Consider the following 20,634-nt stretch of genomic DNA (forward strand, 5'->3'; position numbering starts at 1 on the left):
AAAGTAGTTAGTACAGACTGCTGTATCAAGTTTGTAGCACAGGTTAGCTTTATAAAAGTCGACCACAAAATCCTTTTGATGCAATAATTGGGGAAACGTTAGAATTCCTCTGATAAATTTAAAAACATCAATTTTTTTAAAGTCTGATTGAAAAAGGTATCACTATCTTCGGGCAGCTCTTAATTGTCATGGCCTATGTGATATAACGGCACACGTCTTAGATTATTGTGAACTGTTACATACTACACATATTTCATGGAAAATTTCTCGGAGTATTGAAACCTTTTTCTAAATGTGGCAACGTTTCACTGAATATTTACAAATAAAATAAACTTCAAAAATCTCCTTTCTTGTCAAAAAAATATAAATGAAACTACCTTGTAATTTGTTTATATCATGATCAAAACTATGTACTAATACATTCTCATGACTTAGGTTTTCTCCCTCTCAGTAACTCTTCTATGGATATATTATTCTATGCTTTACAGTATAATTTCATATTTTATCAGGATTGCTGCATAATCAACATATTTATGACTAGTATTCCGGGGACAATTGTATGGGGCTAGGGGAAATCATGGACCATTTTCAATACTAAACGAACCTTATCAACAGAGAGTATATGTGGAAAATTTTAGCCACTTGGATCCTTTCGTTTGATCCCTATCGTGTTATAAACAGATAGACGGAAATTTTTTGTTATAAAATAAAACAAACCTTTAAATTTTATTTTAAATGTTAATATAGGGAGGAAACAAACATTTTCGACTAAAATTTTTCAGTTTCAATTGTTTAATTAACTTTTAAACTGCCTGCACGCTTTCCTAACAATCCTTAACATACATATGTACTCAATACAAAAGTTATAAAATGTTCAGTTTTGTTATTGATTTCTCACTGTTATGAAGTTCAGGGTGGGTATAAATCTGAAATATCTTCTGTGTAAAATTTATTTTAATTCAATGCATTAGTTTTTGTTGTTATATTTTTAATTAAATATTTTTTTTTTTGAATCGTTTATTGAATAGAAAACAAGGGTATTTTCACTAAAATAAACACTAGTTAACAATAATAATGTTTAATATATACAACGTCCAATATTCTGGCTCTCTAGTATTACTAATATAATAATTGGTTTTAACAAATTTCAAATGGGGTTCTTACTATAAATGAAAATTATATAACGATATATGTTTTTTTGCAATGAAAAACTTGTTTTTTAACAAGTAAAGCTAGGTACTCTGTTCAAAATTTCGTGCGAAATGCTGTCAAACTACATATAAAATATTTGGAATGAAATATATGCGAAATAATTTCGCACAAGCAGTACTCTGTTTTTATTGTGGAAAACATGTGAAATACATCTGGCAACCTCATTTTTTCACACGAAATAACATACGCAGCACTTCTTTCGCACGAAATTAAAACCAACAGCTAGCTGTCAAACACCATGTAAAATTTTTCGCATGAAAAAACCATAATTTTTCGCAAATATGAACAGAGTACTAACCTTAAAGCTAGGTACTCTGTTCAAAATTTCGTGCGAAATGCTGTCAAACTACATATAAAATATTTGGAATGAAATACATATATGCGAAATAATTTCGCAAAAGCAGTACTCTGTTTTTATTGTGGAAAACATGTGAAATAAATCTGGCAACCTTATTTTTCCACACGAAATAACATACTCAGCACTTCTTTCGCACGAAATTAATACCAACAGCTAGCTGTCAAACAGCATGTAAAATTTTTCGCATGAAAAAACCATAAGTTTTCGCAAATATGAACAGAGTACTAGGCTTAAGAGTGCTATATTCGGCTGTGCCGATTCTTATATACCCTTCACCAAATTATACTTCAAAATTTTAGATATTTTTAGGTAAACAAAATTTAATTTTTTTTCCAGTTGTTTTTTTGATTTTTTGAGAAAAATTTTTTTTCGACTATTTTATTTTTTTTTAAATTTTAAAAAAAATTTTGTTTGTTTTTTAAATTTTTTTTTTTTGAAAAAAAAAAATTCGGATTCAAATTTTTTTTTCCGATTTTGACCAATTGTAGGTCCAACTTACTATGGTCTTATATACGTCGTTGCAAATGTCTTTGAAATATCTATCATTAGATATCCATATTGTCTATATTAATGTCTCAGTAATCCAGATATAGGTCAAAAATCGAGGTTGTCTTGGTTTTTTTCCTCATATCTCAGCCATTTGTGGACCGATTTTGCTGATTTTAAATAGTAAAATTCTCGAAAGCATGTCTGATAGAATTATTGAAGATTTGGATCCCGAAGATATCTGGGGTCTTCAGAAAATTTATTTCAACAGACAGATAGACAGACAGACAGACGGACATGGCTTAATCGACTCCGCTATCTATAAGGATCCAGAATATATATACTTTATAGGGTCGGAAATGAAAAATGTAGAAATTACAAACGGAATGACAAACTCTAAAATCCCGAAATTTGTAAAACCCAGTTCCGTTTGGCATCCCTAGTATGTATATACTTCAAACCATAGAGAATAGACATAGAGCGGAAACTCTGCTGTCAAAGACCTAACTCAGTTGTCAGAAACCTAAGTGGTGAGAATGTATTAGTAGAACAAACTATATAGTTTGTGAAAACAAACACAACACTCGTATGTGTGATTAATTTGAGTAATATTTTTGTTTGAGTTTTTTTCTAGTTTCCGCTCTATGTTTCTCTATGCTTCAAACCACTTTATTAACATCCACTCTGAATTTTCAAAAAAAATTGTATGTTGTATGGGAATTTTAAAAATTATAAAGCCATTTGTTTATTAATAGTTGACACAGAACTTCACAAACAAAATAAATAGATATTATTAAATAGTGGTGAACTGTATTAGAGAAAGCCGCTAAACTTTGAAGGATTTATTTCGTTACCATGGTACGTAGTTGGCTGAAAATGTGATGGATTGTATTAGTTGTTTTCGAATATTTGGAGAACAATAATTGTGAAAGTCTTTAAGATTAGTACGAAGTGTAGATAAAAATGTGCGAGATCGGAACAGTGGGTGAAGGACCTCCATTTTTTGTTCTGAATCACTTTTTTTATATTTTAGGATATTTGGCTGAATAGGTCGGGATCGGCTTAGTAGGAATGAACCCTCTCATATAAAGAAAATAATTATAATTGAATATATGGATATATAATTCATAGTAATTTTGTTACCATTGTACATAAAATATATAAAAGTGCGTGTGATCAGAACAGTGGAGTGGTATATTCATACATATATTATTATTTTCGAATATCAAGTGAACTACAATTGTGAGTCTTGAAACTTTATGTAAATTACGTTGATGCCAGTGTCCTGTTATGCTAAAAATTAATGGGTCGGCGAAAGGGACGTGTCCCTCCCATACAAAGTAAGTATTTATTATCGAATATCTGCAACTCTATAATAGTGCAATTCTCAATACTTTGCATGTATAATTCGAATATCTAAAGAACTGTTGTAGCTACAGTCTTTTAACTCTTTATAAATTACTTTCCTATCACTGCACATTAGGTTAAACTAGAGTTTCGTGTTCGGTTTTAACCGAAACCGCGTTTTTCAAGGCCTAAAACCTAAACCGACAATTATTCTTTGGTTTTTACTTTGAATTTATTTTCAGTAGAAATATTCAAAATTTAGAACTGAAAACAAACTTTTTCATTCAATGATTCATCTAATTTCTCTAAAAACAAATCAGTTAACATATCTTAAGATTTCTTTAAATTATTTAAATTGTATTACAATAATGGCTTCAGATGATGAAGAAGGCTAGGCAAGGGAAACCTGTTAAATAAGAATGAGACAAACACATTTGAAAATATTGATCACACGAGTATTTCCTGACAATTAAACTTCAAATAACTGTTTATTTATTTAATTTAAAAACAATAATGAAACATTTTTGTAAGTATGGAGGACTCGCCATCCCAATTGGAAGAAAGAAATAAATAGTACATACTATTAAGTCTCCCTTTGTGAATTAATACTAATTCAGGATAACATATCTCTAGTTTCATGTTAATTGATTCACTGTAAAGTGGATTCTATCTCATTTGAAACGTCTTATTAGAATACAAAAAGTACCATAAATACTAGGGTATTCGAATTATTCGATTTTTTTCTTGTTCGAATAAAACGAATAATTCGAATAAGAGATTTTAACTTGTTCGAATAATTCGATACACGTTTAAAATTAATCGAATTATTCGAATAATTTAATTTTTTTTTAAAAAGTAAAGAATGAAGTTGGCTGGCCATGAATCTGATTTCAAATACAATATAAACGTATTAAGAACTTTTTTATATCGTTCATTAATTCGGGTTTTAAATTGAGTAACTAATTCTTTAGTAAATTAATTATTCACTATTTCTAAATTATTTATAACAAATTGTATTATACATCACGTTCTATCAACGTTGCCGAATCTTTGCTTAATAAAGTGGTCTTGGTTAATTACGCAATAAAGGGAATCTGTCCAAAGTTTGATATCATAGTCAGTGAATGTGGCTAATTTGAAAGGTAGTGCATGATTGATGCATTTACAAATACGCAAAAAGTTTATTACCATGTTAGACAAAGCTGTTCAACGATGCATCGCGATGTTCAAAACATGTATAAGACGAACTCCATGCTTTTCTTGCAACAAAACGTTAGTTTGCAATATTTGTGTTTATCATTCGATTTATTAAATATTTTGCAACACTTACGTACGCGGTTAATAACATCAATTATGTATGAAGGCCATGGCCTTCATCTATTTCAATGTAATCATTATAAATGTCATCCTCAATATCACTTTCGACGACCGTTTCAAAATCACATTCAACTCCACTTTAATCTATGTTAATATTTTGATTATTAACTGCGATTCTTCTAATATTTCGCCAGATCAATAACAAATATTTTATTCCGTACCTTTTATTTTCATTGGTTCAAGTCCTAAATTAAAAATTTTTAAAGATTTGTTTTTAGAATTGTAAGTTCTTGCAGTAACATTTATCTATTTATAGAAGGAGCTATCGGAACACTCATCTACAGTGATAGAAAATCCTATTGTCTTATTTGTCGAATTTCAGAAACAATACAATTTTTGTGAAATTATGAAAAATTTTAAGCAATTTAATAAATTTAAATATGTATGAACATTTATTCGTTTTATTCGATTATTCTACATAAAATTGTTCGAATTATTCGTTAATATATATAAGTTAACTAATTTAATATGCATATTAAAAAAGTACCATTAAAAGAAAGAGTACCAATTTTCTTTATCCTCTTGAATTTTAAATATGTATAGCATTTGCTACATTATTAACTGATTTTGTTTTTATAACATCAATATTTAACAAATTATCACTAAACCCAAATATAACGGAAACCGCGGTTTTGAAATTCCTCGGTTTTTTGGAAACTCTAGGTTAAAAAATGGCTACCAAAACTGTGCTAAAGTCTAATTTTTCAAATCCAAATATAGCACTTTTCTTAATGCCATTTTGTAACGAATACTCCTAATTAACTAAATAAGCTTTTTGTTTTTGGTAAATATTAAATTCCGTTTGACAACACGCAGTCAAAAAAAATACATTGCATTGTAATCACTTAATAAAATTTGTTGAGAAGCCTGTATTGCTTTCAAAGATTCAATTGATTGTTTAAATAATTTCGCGATTTATAAAGAAGAATGTGAAAATAGAGAACAATAAACTAAGTAAAGTAAGTATTAACGTTTTTTGTTAAAAAAGGTGATAAATTTATTTGACTTGCTTCAAATACAGCCACATTTTTAACATAAACTTAAAATTGCTGCGACTGTATTCAAAATGTAACTTCGTGGAATCTTTTAAAATTTCGGAGAAAATTTTTTATGTTATTGTGTTTTAAAAAAAAGCGGAGTTGTTTGAAATTTAGCTTAACGAAAATTCAAAAAAAGGATACCGTTTTCAAACATGTAGATGACAAAATTCAAGTTAACATATTGTTACGTTTTAACCTTTTCAAAACGCTGGTTTATTTCCTTTAAATAAACCGGATACTTTTGATTGCAAATAAAAGCCGTTTAGTAGTTTAAAAATTGTAACAACTCTTTATTTATTTAAAATGTACAACAACCACTGAATTAAATAGCCCTCAATGTTTTTTATACAGGTTTATAAATTCTCAGAATTACAGACACAATTTATAATGTACACGAATTTACTTGAAAAACACAACACACTTTAAGGCACTCAGATGATGTTTATTCGAAAAGCGTCTCTGATAAACTCACTCACGACTGCAACCTCTGCCACTATTTATAACACTGCATTACCATCTAGAAAGCTCTTTAACTGTCAAAGTTCGAATATTCTAGATCATACGCCATCTGTGGTGTACTTTCTACAATGTTCTTTAACTGAATATTTGAATACAGCGTTGCCAACTTTCGATCAAATCAACTGAAAGCTTTTATTTAACAATGCCCACAGATATGTTACAGTCTGCCATTACAGCACTGTTATTTGAAAGTATTATGCTACTTTTAAATCAGCCCTTAAAATCGTTATATTTGAATTCAAGTACAATTTCGTAACAATATTTTCAGATGAAGTACAGAAGCATATTACGCAAACAATACATTTTGTATACCCTACACCACCAGATGTTTGTAATATCCAAGAATATTATTCTAACACCCACCTTAATTAATTTGTTGCATATAATTTTTGCCTCCCAAGGACGAAGCCTATTGAAACTGCCTGAAATATTCCACCTTGCCCCCATGCAAATGTCCTCACGAAGTTGGACTTTATCTGTCATAAATATTTAATTTATATAGGTATCTACACAAATTTTGCTCCAAATAAGTTTTATATATTCGGAATTCATGTCACCTGATTTAATGATCATAGCTCCCATATAAGACCCGCTTCCGAAAATCACTTTAACGTACATACATCTCTTAAAAATTTTGGTATACACATACAATTAAACAGAAACAACTTTCATATAGAAATTAATCACACGACCTAATTTCATGGCGATCGGTCCATTCCGAAAATCACCCACGAATATAAATAATTGAAATTTTAAAAAGTTTTGTTGCAATCTTTTTACTGCATGTTGCTAAAAAATTATTTTTTTAAGCTGCGAATTAATACTAAGCTGTCGATACCATTAATTTATAATTAATTAATTTTTGGTCGTTAGTGGGTTAAATTGCATTTTTTTAGTAGAGTTCTTCTTACTTATGAAATTCTTTAATTTCTATGTGTTCCCAGTAATTTGGTTGAAGCGGAGTGAGCATTCGCGCGATTTGTGTTACTTTTGCCGAAATCAGCCGAATACCATCAGGCTGAAGAATCAAGATAGGGAGAAAATCGTTTACCATAAATGTGATTCAGTACAGCCCGCGGTACTACGTTCAACATCAAATCCAAAGGCTCCATCGGAAGAGGTTCGCACAATTCCATGTGATGATTTAGAATTACTGAGTATCGGCTCTAGATCAGAACTTTATTCGGAATTTTTACCAATAGGAAATATGCTAGCCGATCCATCGCCGCATTTTATAACCCAAGCGGATTTTGATGATCTCGTGCGTGACACAAATATTTCGCAAAGAAGTGCTGAAGTATTAGGTTCCCGATTACAACAGTGCAAATTGGTTTCTGAAGATTTTCGGGTAACATCAGTCCGAATGGGTTTAAAAAAAGGGTTTGCCAAACACCAATGTTTTTTGTGTCTTTGGGAAGGTCGGCGCAAAGATCTTCATTACACCGACCACAAATGGCAGCCTCGTATTATTCATCAGCTTGGACAGGATAGCATTGAGAACATTCCGCTCGTGCCGTCATCAAAAATAATACTTCCACCGCTACACATTAAATTGGGACTTATAAGAAATTTTGTTCGTGCACTCGACGTTAACAGTGCAGCTATGGTGCACTTGAAAATTTTTTTTCCCAAATTAAGCGAAGCAAAGATTGACGCCGGTAGGTTCGATTGCTAAATACTTATATTATTGTATTACCCTAAGTAATCTTTTATACTTTAAGGTGTTTTTAATGGACCCCAACTAAAAAAATTTTTAAATTGCAAGGAATTTCCAAACCTTCTATCACTTATTGAGAAAAATAGTTGGAGGAGTATAGATGCCATAATAGAAAATTTCTTAGGTAATAGAAAATCTGAAAACTACGAAGTAATCGTCCGCAATCTCGTTCGCAACTTCGGTGAACTGAAAATACACTTCTGAGATAGGCACCTAGATTTTTTCCCCGATAATTTGGGTCATTTTAGTGACGAACATGGGGAACGATTCCACCAGGACCTAGCAATTATTGAAAATCGCTTTAGAGTAAAGAGCACTTGTCGCATGCTCGCTAAATACTGTTGGTCGATATGTCGAGATTCTCATACTCCATACAAGCGGCAGAGTAAACGTATTCATTTTTCTCCATAATACATTTTTATATTTCTTCTTTCTTTTATATCTTTATTTAGTATTTAGTATAGCTTAAATATTTTTTTTATTATATAAATTTAATTTTTTTATAATAATTGTTCCTGCTGGTACTAATTGGGAATTTGTGAAAGAATAAAATTTAAGTAACTCTTTTGTTTCATTTCCAAAGATTGTCTTTTTTTATTTGATACACATATTGACAAACGTTTATAAAAATATTTATTTAATTTTTTATAAATTTGTACATCCTTGAAACTTTGAAGTCCTTTAAAAAGAAGAAAGGATCAGAAAATTAAAAACTGAGAACGTAGATTTACTATATACGATCTCCAGTTTCATGTGTATGTGGACTTGTTCAAGTCCAAAAAGTACTATCTAATATTTTTGTAATCTTAATTGCTGTATCGATAAAAGTATTTTTTTTTAATGAACTTTGTTTATGCGTAAAATGTGTTTGTTTTGTTAACTGCCCATATTTAAAGATCCTGTGCTGTACAAAAACTTCCAGTCGACGGGAAGTTTTTGAACTCTCACTTGCTCTCTTTTACTAAAGTATATTTTATCCGTGTGCCTTAAACATAAAAAAGAAATTGTAACTAAACTTACTTACCAAACAACCCCAGAGAAAAAAGGTTCGTATAACCAGAATAAAATATTGTTCAAAGTACACAATTAATCCCCCGTATTTTTATTTATAAAAATTTGTTAAATTTGTTTACGCTGCATCCCAACAAACTTAATAATATGTTTTTTTCTGTTTAGGCTTAACTTATAAAGCTATAAGAACGAAATTTAAGCATGTGTTAAAGTATATGCATGGTTTCAACATATATTTTTTTAGAAAAATATATTGGAAATTCTCAAGGATATAAAAGGATACATTTTTCAAAGGACATTTTTTACAACTTTTCGTCCTGAAAAGTAAAAATAAAAAAAATTATCTACTTCTAGAAATTGTCCCCTTTCATTTGATATCCATATAAAGAAAAACTAATGAGCAGAACTATTTAAATAAATTTTAAGAAATTTCTATATCCTTAAAACTTTGAAGTCCTTTAAAACGAAGAAAAGATCACAAAATGAAAAACTTGATTAAAGCTCTTTTTCTTGATTAAATGCTTATTGGCCAAGTTATTAGCGAATTTAGATATTTTGAGTTTTTATATAAAAAATCGATTTTTGGTCAGAAATATGAGTGATCACAGATCGAGTTCTTTTTCTTGATTAAACGCTTATTGGCCAAGTTATTAGTGAATTTAGATATTTTGCGTTTTTATATAAAAAATCGATTTTTGGTCAGAAATATGAGTGATCACAGATCGAGCTCTTTTTCTTGATTAAACGCTTTTGGTCAGAAATATGAGTGATCACAGATCGAGCTCTTTTTCTTGATTAAACGCTTATTGGCCAAGTTATTAGCGAATTTAGATATTTTGAGTTTTTATATAAAAAATCGATTTTTGGTCAGAAATATGAGTGATCACAGATCGAGTTCTTTTTCTTGATTAAACGCTTATTGGCCAAGTTATTAGTGAATTTAGATATTTTGCGTTTTTATATAAAAAATCGATTTTTGGTCAGAAATATGAGTGATCACAGATCGAGCTCCTTTTCTTGATTAAATACTTATTGGCCAGGTTATTATCGATTTAAGCTATTGTGAGTTTTTATATAAGTAATCGAATTTTGCTCTGAAATATGATTGATCACAGACCGATGTATTTTGCAGATGTACAGTGGTGGCCACCAATTTAAGACAAATACTTGAATTTTTTTCAGCAACTGAATTTTAAGTGCGATAGCGCCAAAATAAAAGGACCTCTAAGGTATGAAATTTATTATTAATGTTTCTAGTTTCTGAAAAATATTTGGAAAAATCGGTAAAACATATATGGACAAAGATATGTGGAAATACGTTGACCCACCTCAGCGAACATCCGCTGTTAATAACATGATATGAAGGTAACTAATGGAACTAAAAATAAGAAATTTGGTCCGAATATTTTATAATAATAAAAATATAATGATATAAATGTGAGAAAATATGTTTATTTAAAAAAAAATTTTTGGTCAAGTTGTAGAAAATTTTTATGTGTTCGTGGTGAATATGTTTGAATTGACACAGTCGAATATAACACACTTGTGTGTTAAAACAGACCTCATGCATACATATTTGTGGAAATATTTGAAAAAATAATTGACAATCACGTGGAATTTAGCAAACAATTTTTGTCTTAAATTCCTGTCCACCACTGTATTTAATAAGTGGGCGTATTAGTGGACGGTAACAATTTTTATTTATGTAAAAACTTAGCCGTTTTCCGATTTTAGATAAATCGAAAAAAGTGGGCGTAAAAGTGGGTGTGGTCAAGTTTTCATTCTGTAAAAACCTAAGTTGGGCTATGACCAACATTTTTTAAAAAAAATTGTTTAAATCGCCAGCCGTTCTCTACTGATGCAATTACCAACGAACGACATTTGATTTTTATTTATATATGTAGATGCTCTAAAGATTTATAAACACATCAAATATAGTACATACACATAATTATAGAGGTATGACTGTTTATACAAAAATACATTTGTATGCACATACAATTAAGTATGTATGCATTTATGTACATACATATGTATGTCTGTGTGTATGTATACCAAATAGGTTAACAATCAATTAAAGTTGTAAATCAATAATATAAATACATAGTAACATTAATAACGTAATACCAAGTACATACTGTATGTACAAGTATAATAACATTTATTAGGGGGCCAGTTTTAATTTTACAAAAGCTGGAAAATGTTCTAAGCGTTAAAAAATGGCGGGACATACAAAATATAACTGCTCCCATTATATTAAATATACATATAAATTTTCCTTAACAAATTTTTTCACGTAAAGCAATGCTTTTACGAACGCTAAACTTTTAATTTACTGCAGTGATGGAAAATTACTGCATTTACGAACCCTAAATTACGCATCCTAAATTAAAGAAAATACTAAAAATATTCGTTTCAAAAATTTTAAATATTTTTTATTAGACTCTTTTTAAAATTAAAACGGAAGAGTGTGTATGATTATATACTTATTGTCGTTCAAGTAATAAAGAATCGCTAATGCGCTTTTTCGATATACATACATAAATAACTATAGGTTTCATCCCTGTTCCAAAATAATGATATGTGCCAAATATGATTAAATTATTTAGTATTTATTTCACAAATAAATAAATTGCTGCCAGTTTGATCACAAAATTAACATGGCAAATGAATGTACCATCTGAAGGACTAATCGGAACATTTTGCAAAACTAATACATATCTATGTATGTATATGGGGGATTTCACGTCAAGTGAACAAACTTTTAAAATCGATGTCTTCCGATCGTAATTAAATTTGCACCAAGGTTTGACCTATTCAATCTTTCGAAAAAAATATTTAAAAAAAAAATAAAAAAATTTTAATATTTTTTTTCCGAAATCAAAAACTTTTTAGATTTTTTTTCAAAATGGTCCCATTTTTTGATTTCGGAAAAAAAATATTAACAATTTTTTATTATTTTTTTTAAATATTTTTTTTCGAGAGATTGAAGAAATAGCTATGTAAACTATTTGGGACACATTTTGCTAAGAACAATAGGTAATAAGTTACATGGATGAGAAAAATCACATGTTTGGCCAAAATGTCAATCTATACAGAATTATATTTCTAAAAATATGTATGTATATAAAAGTAGGATATGGGATGGAAAATGTTCGAGTTATTAAAAAAATAATTGCAAAAAATTGGGTTCCTGCCTAAAGATAAATTCTCAAATTGAAAATTGCCGCAGTTGGAAATGGATGGTTAAACGTTATCATAGCTAGACAAAAATTTATATCAAATCTTATTAATATTGGAAAGGTTAATATAGTATTACACTATAAAATTTGACAATACATACAATTAAAATTTATTTCGCATTGTCCTTTACATGACTAATCCGAAACTGGTATGGATTTAAAACTTTATACATAATAATATTCGATTTGACTTAAACGTTGATTTGATAAAAGTAAAAAAAAACACCCTAATGTATTGATAAGTATTATACAAAAGTACATACATATGTATGTACATTAGACAAGCCCTTAAAAAATATATTTGCTTTGGATGGGTCTTCTTATTTTGTTCATTAGTAGCTAAAACTAACTACTGCAACATTTAAGTGCAATCTGACAACTAGAACACGTGCCGGAAATCAATTGTATTATTTACTCACTGTTTTGCATGCAAACAACTATGTCAACAACAGAAATGCGAGTAAAATATGCGTAAACTAGTACTTTTTGCTCAATATTTGGTCAGATAAAACTCGTACCTATAACTTTGTTATTTTTCGAAAAATATTCGAAATTTTTGTTTTATACCTTGCTAGAAAGATAATTTTCTCTAGAAGCTTAGGTTTATTGCAAATGTTTAAAAAACAGTATTCAAGTAGGGAATTTTTTTAAGATGTCGGAAAAGGTACCATTTTTTCCCAATTTTACAACATTCAATCGATTTCAGGCACGTGTTTTAGTTATCCGATTGCACTTAAATTTTTCATTATGTAGATAGTTTTAGCTACTAATGAATAAAATATGAAGGCCCATCCAAAGCAAATCTATTTTTTAAGGGCCTGTCTAATGTACGTACATACATATGTATCTGCACTACTTTCATTACTTATAGTTGTACATATGTACATACATACATACATATGTACGAATGTATAAGTACATATTACTAACTTTTAGTTTTGTCAGTATAATATTATCGTTTTGGTGCTATTATCATTTAAGTAAATGATTTCTTCTGTTATTAAAAATATAGCTTGATCTTATCGAAATGTGTTTGAAGGGTGTCATCAACGGGATTTCTGTGTTATTAATTTTGATTGTAAATAATCACAGTTTTAAAGCATACAAACTAAATGATCCTCCGCCAATATGTTCAGCTTACGAAATGTTAATTGTGAATACCAAACAATGTGTTTCTCGTTGTCCCATACGTTGTATCGGGGAAGTGTGTTTCGAAGACGGAGAATGTCCCTGTGAAAATTCATATATGACATCATTTGGAGTTGGCCTGGTTTGCGGGAAAACTTGTTTGCCTGGGTGTATACAAGCTGGTGGTTACTGTGCAACAACACAAATATGTGTGTGCTCCCAAAAAGGATCGTATTTTGATCCCGTTTCAAGAAAATGTAAAAAGTATTCATTATTTAAAGACAAATGTGGAGGGTAATAACACTGTTAAACTAAAAAATCACTTGCATACGTATCTATATTAGATCTCCTTTATGTTCATCCGTTACATTACAAAGTAGTACATACTACATACATACACACATACGTTAAATTGCGATGTGGAATATATAATTTGTAAAATCTTTGCGAAATTACAGTCGCCGAAATAATGATAGGTTCACCAAATTTTTTGCTTTGAAAACGGTAAAATTTTTGTTTCTTTATTGTAGCATAAAAAATAAACGAAAAATTTTAACGGGATATGTAAAAATTTGACGTATAAATACACTGACACAATAAACTGTGATAAAACTCGGTATCACTTAGAAAAAAATGAGAAAAATTTTTTGAACCTATCATTATTCGGCGACGTTGAAATATTTTCATGATGTTGAAATATTTTCATAACTTTAGGGACGTTGAAATATAGCGTATACAAATTATATTTGCACATAAATGATTGGTTTTCCCTTCGCAGGAGATGTCTTTATGGCAAATGTGCATATGATGGCGACTGTACTTGTTTTGAAGGATTCAAGTATAATAATAATTTATTTGGTCAATTGTGTAGTCCAGTTTGCAAACAGTGAGTGAATTATAAAATGTAGTTATCATTTATTCCATTTCCTTATTTTCCAACAGAGATTGTGGACGAAAAGGGTTCTGCTTCCTACCGAACATGTGTGCCTGCCGTAAAAAGCATTATCACTACCAATCGGATGGCTTGTGCCACAAAGATGATGATTACATTTTTTAATAGAAAGAAACTATTTTGTTTTGTGGACAATGTTATTAATAAAATGAATTTTATATATCAAACATGTTCTTTATAAGCCCACATTTAAGCATTAATAAATAAAGGTAGCAAAATTCAAAGCAAAAAACATGGAGCCATAGGGAATAATTGCTGATGATAAAAACCTTATTATGCTACCAGAAAACTTTAGAGTTACCTCCCTATGTGACTTTCTAAAGTCATGACTAGAGCATCCAAAACCGAAAAACGGTCATTCGGTTTTTTCATCTTTGTAACTTTTCTGTCTTTTGAGAAACCGGTTTTGTAAGGCGATTAACCCGTTTTAATGAGATATACATATTTTCTAAAGCTCATTTAAATATATTTTTGAAAAACTTTGATACCATTTTTCAATATATTGTTTTATTTTATTTTATAAAAAATTGTAGCATTGGACAATAGGTCTGTTCATTTACTTTCCCAGTAAATACTTGCAACGAGAGAATAAAATCAAAATTTACAAAATTACTCTCTTAAATTCTCAAGAATAGTAAAAAGTAAATGAACGCTTTTCCAGTAACTATTGTTTTATAGACACAATTTTCTTATTTTATTCCTTTTAAAATGTAAAATACTCACATTTTCTTCAATTTAAATTTTTAAATTCTTTTTTTTACATTTTTTCACCACAAAAATAAATAAATAATAACACAAAACATATGAAATATAAGCTGCTAACAATTACGAGTTCAAAATAGGACTTGTAATAGTTTGCAACGAGAGAACAGTCTCTAAAATTTATACGCTCTTGATTTTTGCTCTACTTGAAAGTTTTTTGAGTTAATGAACGCTTTTCCAGTAACAATTGTTACTAACTAGTAACAACTTTTAGTTATTGAAAAAAGCTAATATTTCGTAAAAGATATAAAATAATTGCATAATGATAGAGCCTTAAGAATCAAAAAAGTTAAATTTCCGACGATTTAGTACACAATCCCTAACATATATCATATTGAATAAAAATTTAATATAAACCGTTTAACCGGTTTTTTTTAAGACATAACCCGAATCCGGTTAACCGGATTTTTAAAAGACAAAAATCAAAACCGGTTTTATCAAAACACAATTTTCGGTTAAACCGGTTTTTTAAATTTGACGAGTTTTTGGACACTCTAGTCATGACTAAAAAACTTGTTGTTGAACGGTATATTTTAAATTTTACAGATATTAATTTGGATATTTCTACCGCAAGTTTTGTTGTGATAAAAGTTCTTAAGAGAGGCATTTCGCATATTTTGATGTCCCGTGCGATATTGTAAAACAACATTTGTTATCAGTACATGTCAAATATTGAGTACAAAGATTTTATATACAACTAGCTTGACCCGGTGCGCTTCGCTACCCCTGTCATAGTAAAATAAAAAATATGAAAGGATTTTATATAAAAATAAATGAATATGGGCATTTCCTTGGGTCACGAACGTACGTTGGTACGCTTTTGATGTCCAAAGAACATAGACAAAAAAACTTTTCCTAGCATTTTTTTGCGATTCTGTAGCATTTTGGTAGCTCTATGTTTAGTGCAAAAGATGGATTCCATCAACTTTACGTTTTCATAATGATAGTTATAAACATGTGATAACGAACGTACGCAAAATAGAAGTCAACTTTAGCTGACAGTAGTGAAATGAAAAAATCTGCGAAATTGAACGGAATATTTAAAAGCGATTAATTTATTTTAAATGTGTACTAATGTAGGTCTCTATCCGGTATTTACACAATAAAATATCTCTATTGGTTCTTGTTTAATTGGCTTAAGTACTGGTCGCGCACGTACAAGTCGCGAACATACGATTGCTCCATATGTTTTTTTATTATTATCACCATGCATTTTCTCATAAATATCTTCAAATTTCCTTAACAAACAAGTAAGAAAGTATGGTCGATCAAGCCCGACCATATAATACCCTACACCAAGATTTATTAACCAGGTGGCAGCGTAACTACAACGACTAGGATCGCCTGGTGGTCAAAATTCGACCACATAACGAAAATATACAGTTACTTTTGAGTATACACAAAAATATTTTTCACGTTTGTGTAGAAATACACGTGTATTTAGATTGTATAAACATGTTGTTGTTGTTTTTCAAGCAAATTTAAAACGCTTTTTAACACTTTTATGGAAAGAATTTTTTAAAAAAAAAAATATATTGTGCACATCTAGAGAAATAACCTTTTAAACCATATATGTTTCATCAATATCGGTGGACAATAACATACTTAAATGTGTACCACAAAAAAACGTGTGGCCTATTTATATAACTACAACAATTACAACATACAAGAACAACAGTCATTTTTACTTTCTAAACTGTCAAAAACAAAATTCACAAAAACACACTTTTTAAAATGAAATAGTTTGTTGTGGCACTTTAACCCATTACCGCCCACTGTCCCCATATGAGTACACCTATTCAAAGACTGATAACTCTGACAGTTATATTTCTTAAAGTAAACATACTTGTAACTTCTTTAAGCTCAATTAAGTTTATAATCGGAGACACATGTTACTAAATATAAAACAAGTGCAATTTTTAGTGTTTTTAATTTCGTATTTCGATTGGGTCTACTTTGCCAAATCTATTATTGTAATTTTTATACCCTTCACCATGAGTGGCAAGGGTATATATAAGTTTGTCATTTCTACATTTTTCATTTGCGATCCCATAAAGTATATATATTCTGGATCGTTATAGATAACGGAGTCGAAATAGCCATGTCCGTCTGTGTGTTGAAATCAACTTTCCAAATCCCCTAAATAACTTACAAACATGATTGATACATCAAAATCTTCCGGCTCCGTTGCTATTTAAAATCAAGAAAATTGGTCCACAAATGGCCGAGATATAAGCATGAAATCATGTACATATGTATATAATAGCATAATAAAAAGAAAACAAAAGTTTAGTTGTGTGTATATATGTATGTATGTAGATGTGTGCAATACACATAATGTGTTGCCACAACCTCAAAATATTGTTACGTTTTAACCTTTTCAAAACGCTGGTTTATTTCCTTTAAATAAACCGGATACTTTTGATTGCAAATAAAAGCCGTTTAGTAGTTTGAAAATTGTAACAACTCTTTATTTCTTTAAAATGTACAACAACAACAGAATTAAATAGCCACTCAATGTTTTTTATACACGTTTATATATTCTCAGAATTACAGACACAATTTATAATGTACACGAATTTACTTGAAAAACACAGTTTAAGGCACTTAGATGATGTTTATTCGAAAAGCGTCTCTGATAAACTCACTAACGACTACTTGTACTTTCTACAATGTTCTTTAACTGAATATTCGAAATCGAATACAGCGTTGCCAACTTACGATCAAATCAACTGAAAGCTTTTATTTAATAATGCCCACAGATATGTTACAGTTTTACAGCACTGTTATTTGAAAGCATTATGCTACTTTTAAATCAGCCGTTAAAATCGTTATATTTGAATTCAAGTACAATTTCTTAACAATATGTTCTCAATTATACATGCCTTGAATTGTCAGACTAATATAAAATAAAAAATAAAAGTACAATTGAAATAAAACATCAAAAATTAACTACATACATAAATTGAAAAATATGTAATTTAAATTCATTTTCAAAATATAAGAAGAAACATGCGCGTTAAATGTTGTTTGTGTAAATGTTTGTCTTTGTGTAAATGTCCTGAAAATAAAATTAAAGAATGGAGTGCAGCCAGAGGTGTTGAGCTGAAGAAACACTCCCGGATTTGCATGCATCATTTCAATGACTCCGATTATATTGAACTGCATCAAGCCACAAAACATGCACGTCTAATACCAAATGCGACATCTTATCTTGAGCCAGTAAATGGCGTAAGTGATTTTTTTTTCGTATTTCAAATATAACTGGCCTACCTAAACAAAAGCGTAAGGCGGAACGTTTTTTTCCGATTAGCTTTAACGCTGAAATGTCATACCTAAATAAAAGCGTCAACGCTATGTCAAACAACAAAAACAAAGTTATCAAAAAAATAAATATAACAACACGGATTATTTAAACAATAAAGTAAATTACGATAAAGGTGTTTCTGATTTTTGTTTTGTGATTTGTAAACAAAAATTTTATAAAAAAAACTAAATATTAAAGTTTAAAAAATGAGTTTCTTGCTTATTTGTTTCTCCTTCTTTATTTATTTGTTTACATTTGTTGTGTTTTGCAACTAACTTCACTATTAAACGCGCTGTCAAAATTGGATTTTACAATTGCAAAGCGTTGCCATAGCGTTGCCGCCGCGTTATTTCGGTATGCTACATACAAATTGTATGGGCATGAGGATTTTTGACAACTAAAAAACGCTTGCCGCCCGTGTTTAGGTATGCCAGTAAACAAAATATTTCTCAATTTTCAGTTGTTATTATTCGTATTTTCGTATTTCTGTTTTTTGTTTTTCTATTATTTGACGTAACTCTCTCCCTAGTGGTTGTATCATGACCAATTCTATTTTGTTTCTTGTAAATCAAGGCGAATTTATATAAGGTGGTGGTAGTTCTACAAAAACAACAAATGGTCTTAACAAATGTCAAAAAACAGGAATTAAAAATTAAACAAATATGAATTAAAATTAAATATAGTGTAGATAATTGAATAGTGAGGGCTTTACTTATTTATGCAAAATATAAATATTTTGTTAATTAGCTTAGAATATGTAGATATTGAAGTATAAAAACAAGTAAGAAAGTATGGTCGGTCAAGCCCGACCATATAATACCCTACACTAAGTAAAAGAGCAAAAAAAAATGTTCATTTAAAATTTAAATAATTAATATTTTTGAGTGATTTTCGGAAGTGGGCCTTATGTGGGGGCTATGACCAATTATGGACCGATTACCATGAAATTAGGTCGTGTGATTTATGTGTATATTAAAGTTAACTATGTTGAATTTTGTGTGTTTACCAACATTTTTAAGCGATTTATGCACGTTAAAGTGATTTTCGGAAGCGGGTCTATATGGGAGCTATGACTAATTATGGACCGATAGTAACAAAATTTGGTGACATGAATTTTGTGTACATAAAACTTATTTGGAGCGGAATTTGTTGAGATACATATATAAATTAAACATTTATGACCGATAAAGTCCAATTTCGGGAGGACATTTGTATGGGGGCTAGGTGAAATAATGGACCGATTTCATCCAGTTTCAATAGGCTTGGTCCTTGAGCCGAAAAAATAATATGTATCAAATTTCATCGAAATATCTTCAAAATTGCGACCTGTACTCTGCGCACAAGGTTTACATGGGCAGCCAGCCAACCAGACGGACGGACGGACATCGCTTAATCGACTCAGAAAGTGATTCTAAGTCGATCGGTATACTTTAAGGTGGGTGTTAGACTAATATATTTGGGCGTTACAAACATCTGCACAAACGCATAATACCCTCCCCACTATGGTGGTGTAGGGTATAACAAGCTTTGACAGATGTTAGAACCAAACAAGCGAAAAAAGAGTAATCAGCTGATTGACTGACTCCACCATGGCGTATTTAACAAGGTGACAGCAGTGGCGAATTGATATAAATACAGGCGAATTCACTTATTTTTTATATATAGAGTTTGACATACGGGCGTACGGGCGGATATTTTTTATATATGTAGTTTGACATTTGTGCGTGATATTTCTATAATCAGCTGTGCTGCCGATGTCACCTTATTAAATGCACCTTGGACTCCACCTTGTATAAATTCGCCTTGTTGTAAATCTTATTGTCTAACAAAATAGAGTGAGTTGCAAGGTGCATTTAATAAGGTGCCATCGGCAGCATAGCTGATTATAGAAATAGTACGCACAAATGTCAAACTACATATATAAAAAATATTCGCCCGTACGCCCGTATGTCAAACTCTATATATAAAAAATAAGTGAAATCGCCTGTATTTATTTCAATTCGCCACTGCTGTCACCTTGTTAAATACGCCTTGGTGACGTCGAAAAGCCAGCTGTCACTTCTAGCTGTCAAAGTTTGTTTACATTTCTTTATTAATTTAAATTAACGTTTTTGTTTCTTTTAATAAAAAATATAAAATAGTGGAAAAGTGAATAATTGATAATATAAAAGTGAAT

The 20,634-nt window shown here is 30.0% G+C and overlaps 1 protein-coding gene across 1 annotated transcript; it reads left to right on the forward strand.

Annotated features, from left to right (window-relative positions):
• The first annotated feature begins 7,546 nt into the window (after positions 1-7,546).
• Positions 7,547-14,500, forward strand: LOC135961555 (protein kinase C-binding protein NELL1). The gene is made up of 4 exons (XM_065513060.1): positions 7,547-7,687; positions 13,322-13,731; positions 14,216-14,323; positions 14,380-14,500. The coding sequence occupies exons 1-4, from the start codon at positions 7,547-7,549 to the stop codon at positions 14,492-14,494; spliced, it is 774 nt and encodes a 257-aa protein (XP_065369132.1). The 3' UTR covers positions 14,495-14,500.
• Positions 14,501-20,634: the final 6,134 nt, after the last annotated feature.

This window comes from Calliphora vicina, chromosome 5 (assembly GCF_958450345.1).
Source record: "Calliphora vicina chromosome 5, idCalVici1.1, whole genome shotgun sequence".
NCBI lineage: Eukaryota > Metazoa > Arthropoda > Insecta > Diptera > Calliphoridae > Calliphora > Calliphora vicina.

What these genes read in the sequence shown, in the direction of transcription:
- LOC135961555 (XM_065513060.1), top strand. Translation starts at nt 7,547, where the DNA reads ATGCTAGCCGATCCATCGCCGCATTTTATAACCCAAGCGGATTTTGAT. An exon ending in TTTAAAGACAAATGTGGAGG is followed by an intron (nt 13,732 to 14,215) that starts GTAATAACACTG and finishes TTCCCTTCGCAG; the next exon opens with GAGATGTCTTTATGGCAAAT. An exon ending in TGTAGTCCAGTTTGCAAACA is followed by an intron (nt 14,324 to 14,379) that starts GTGAGTGAATTA and finishes ATTTTCCAACAG; the next exon opens with AGATTGTGGACGAAAAGGGT.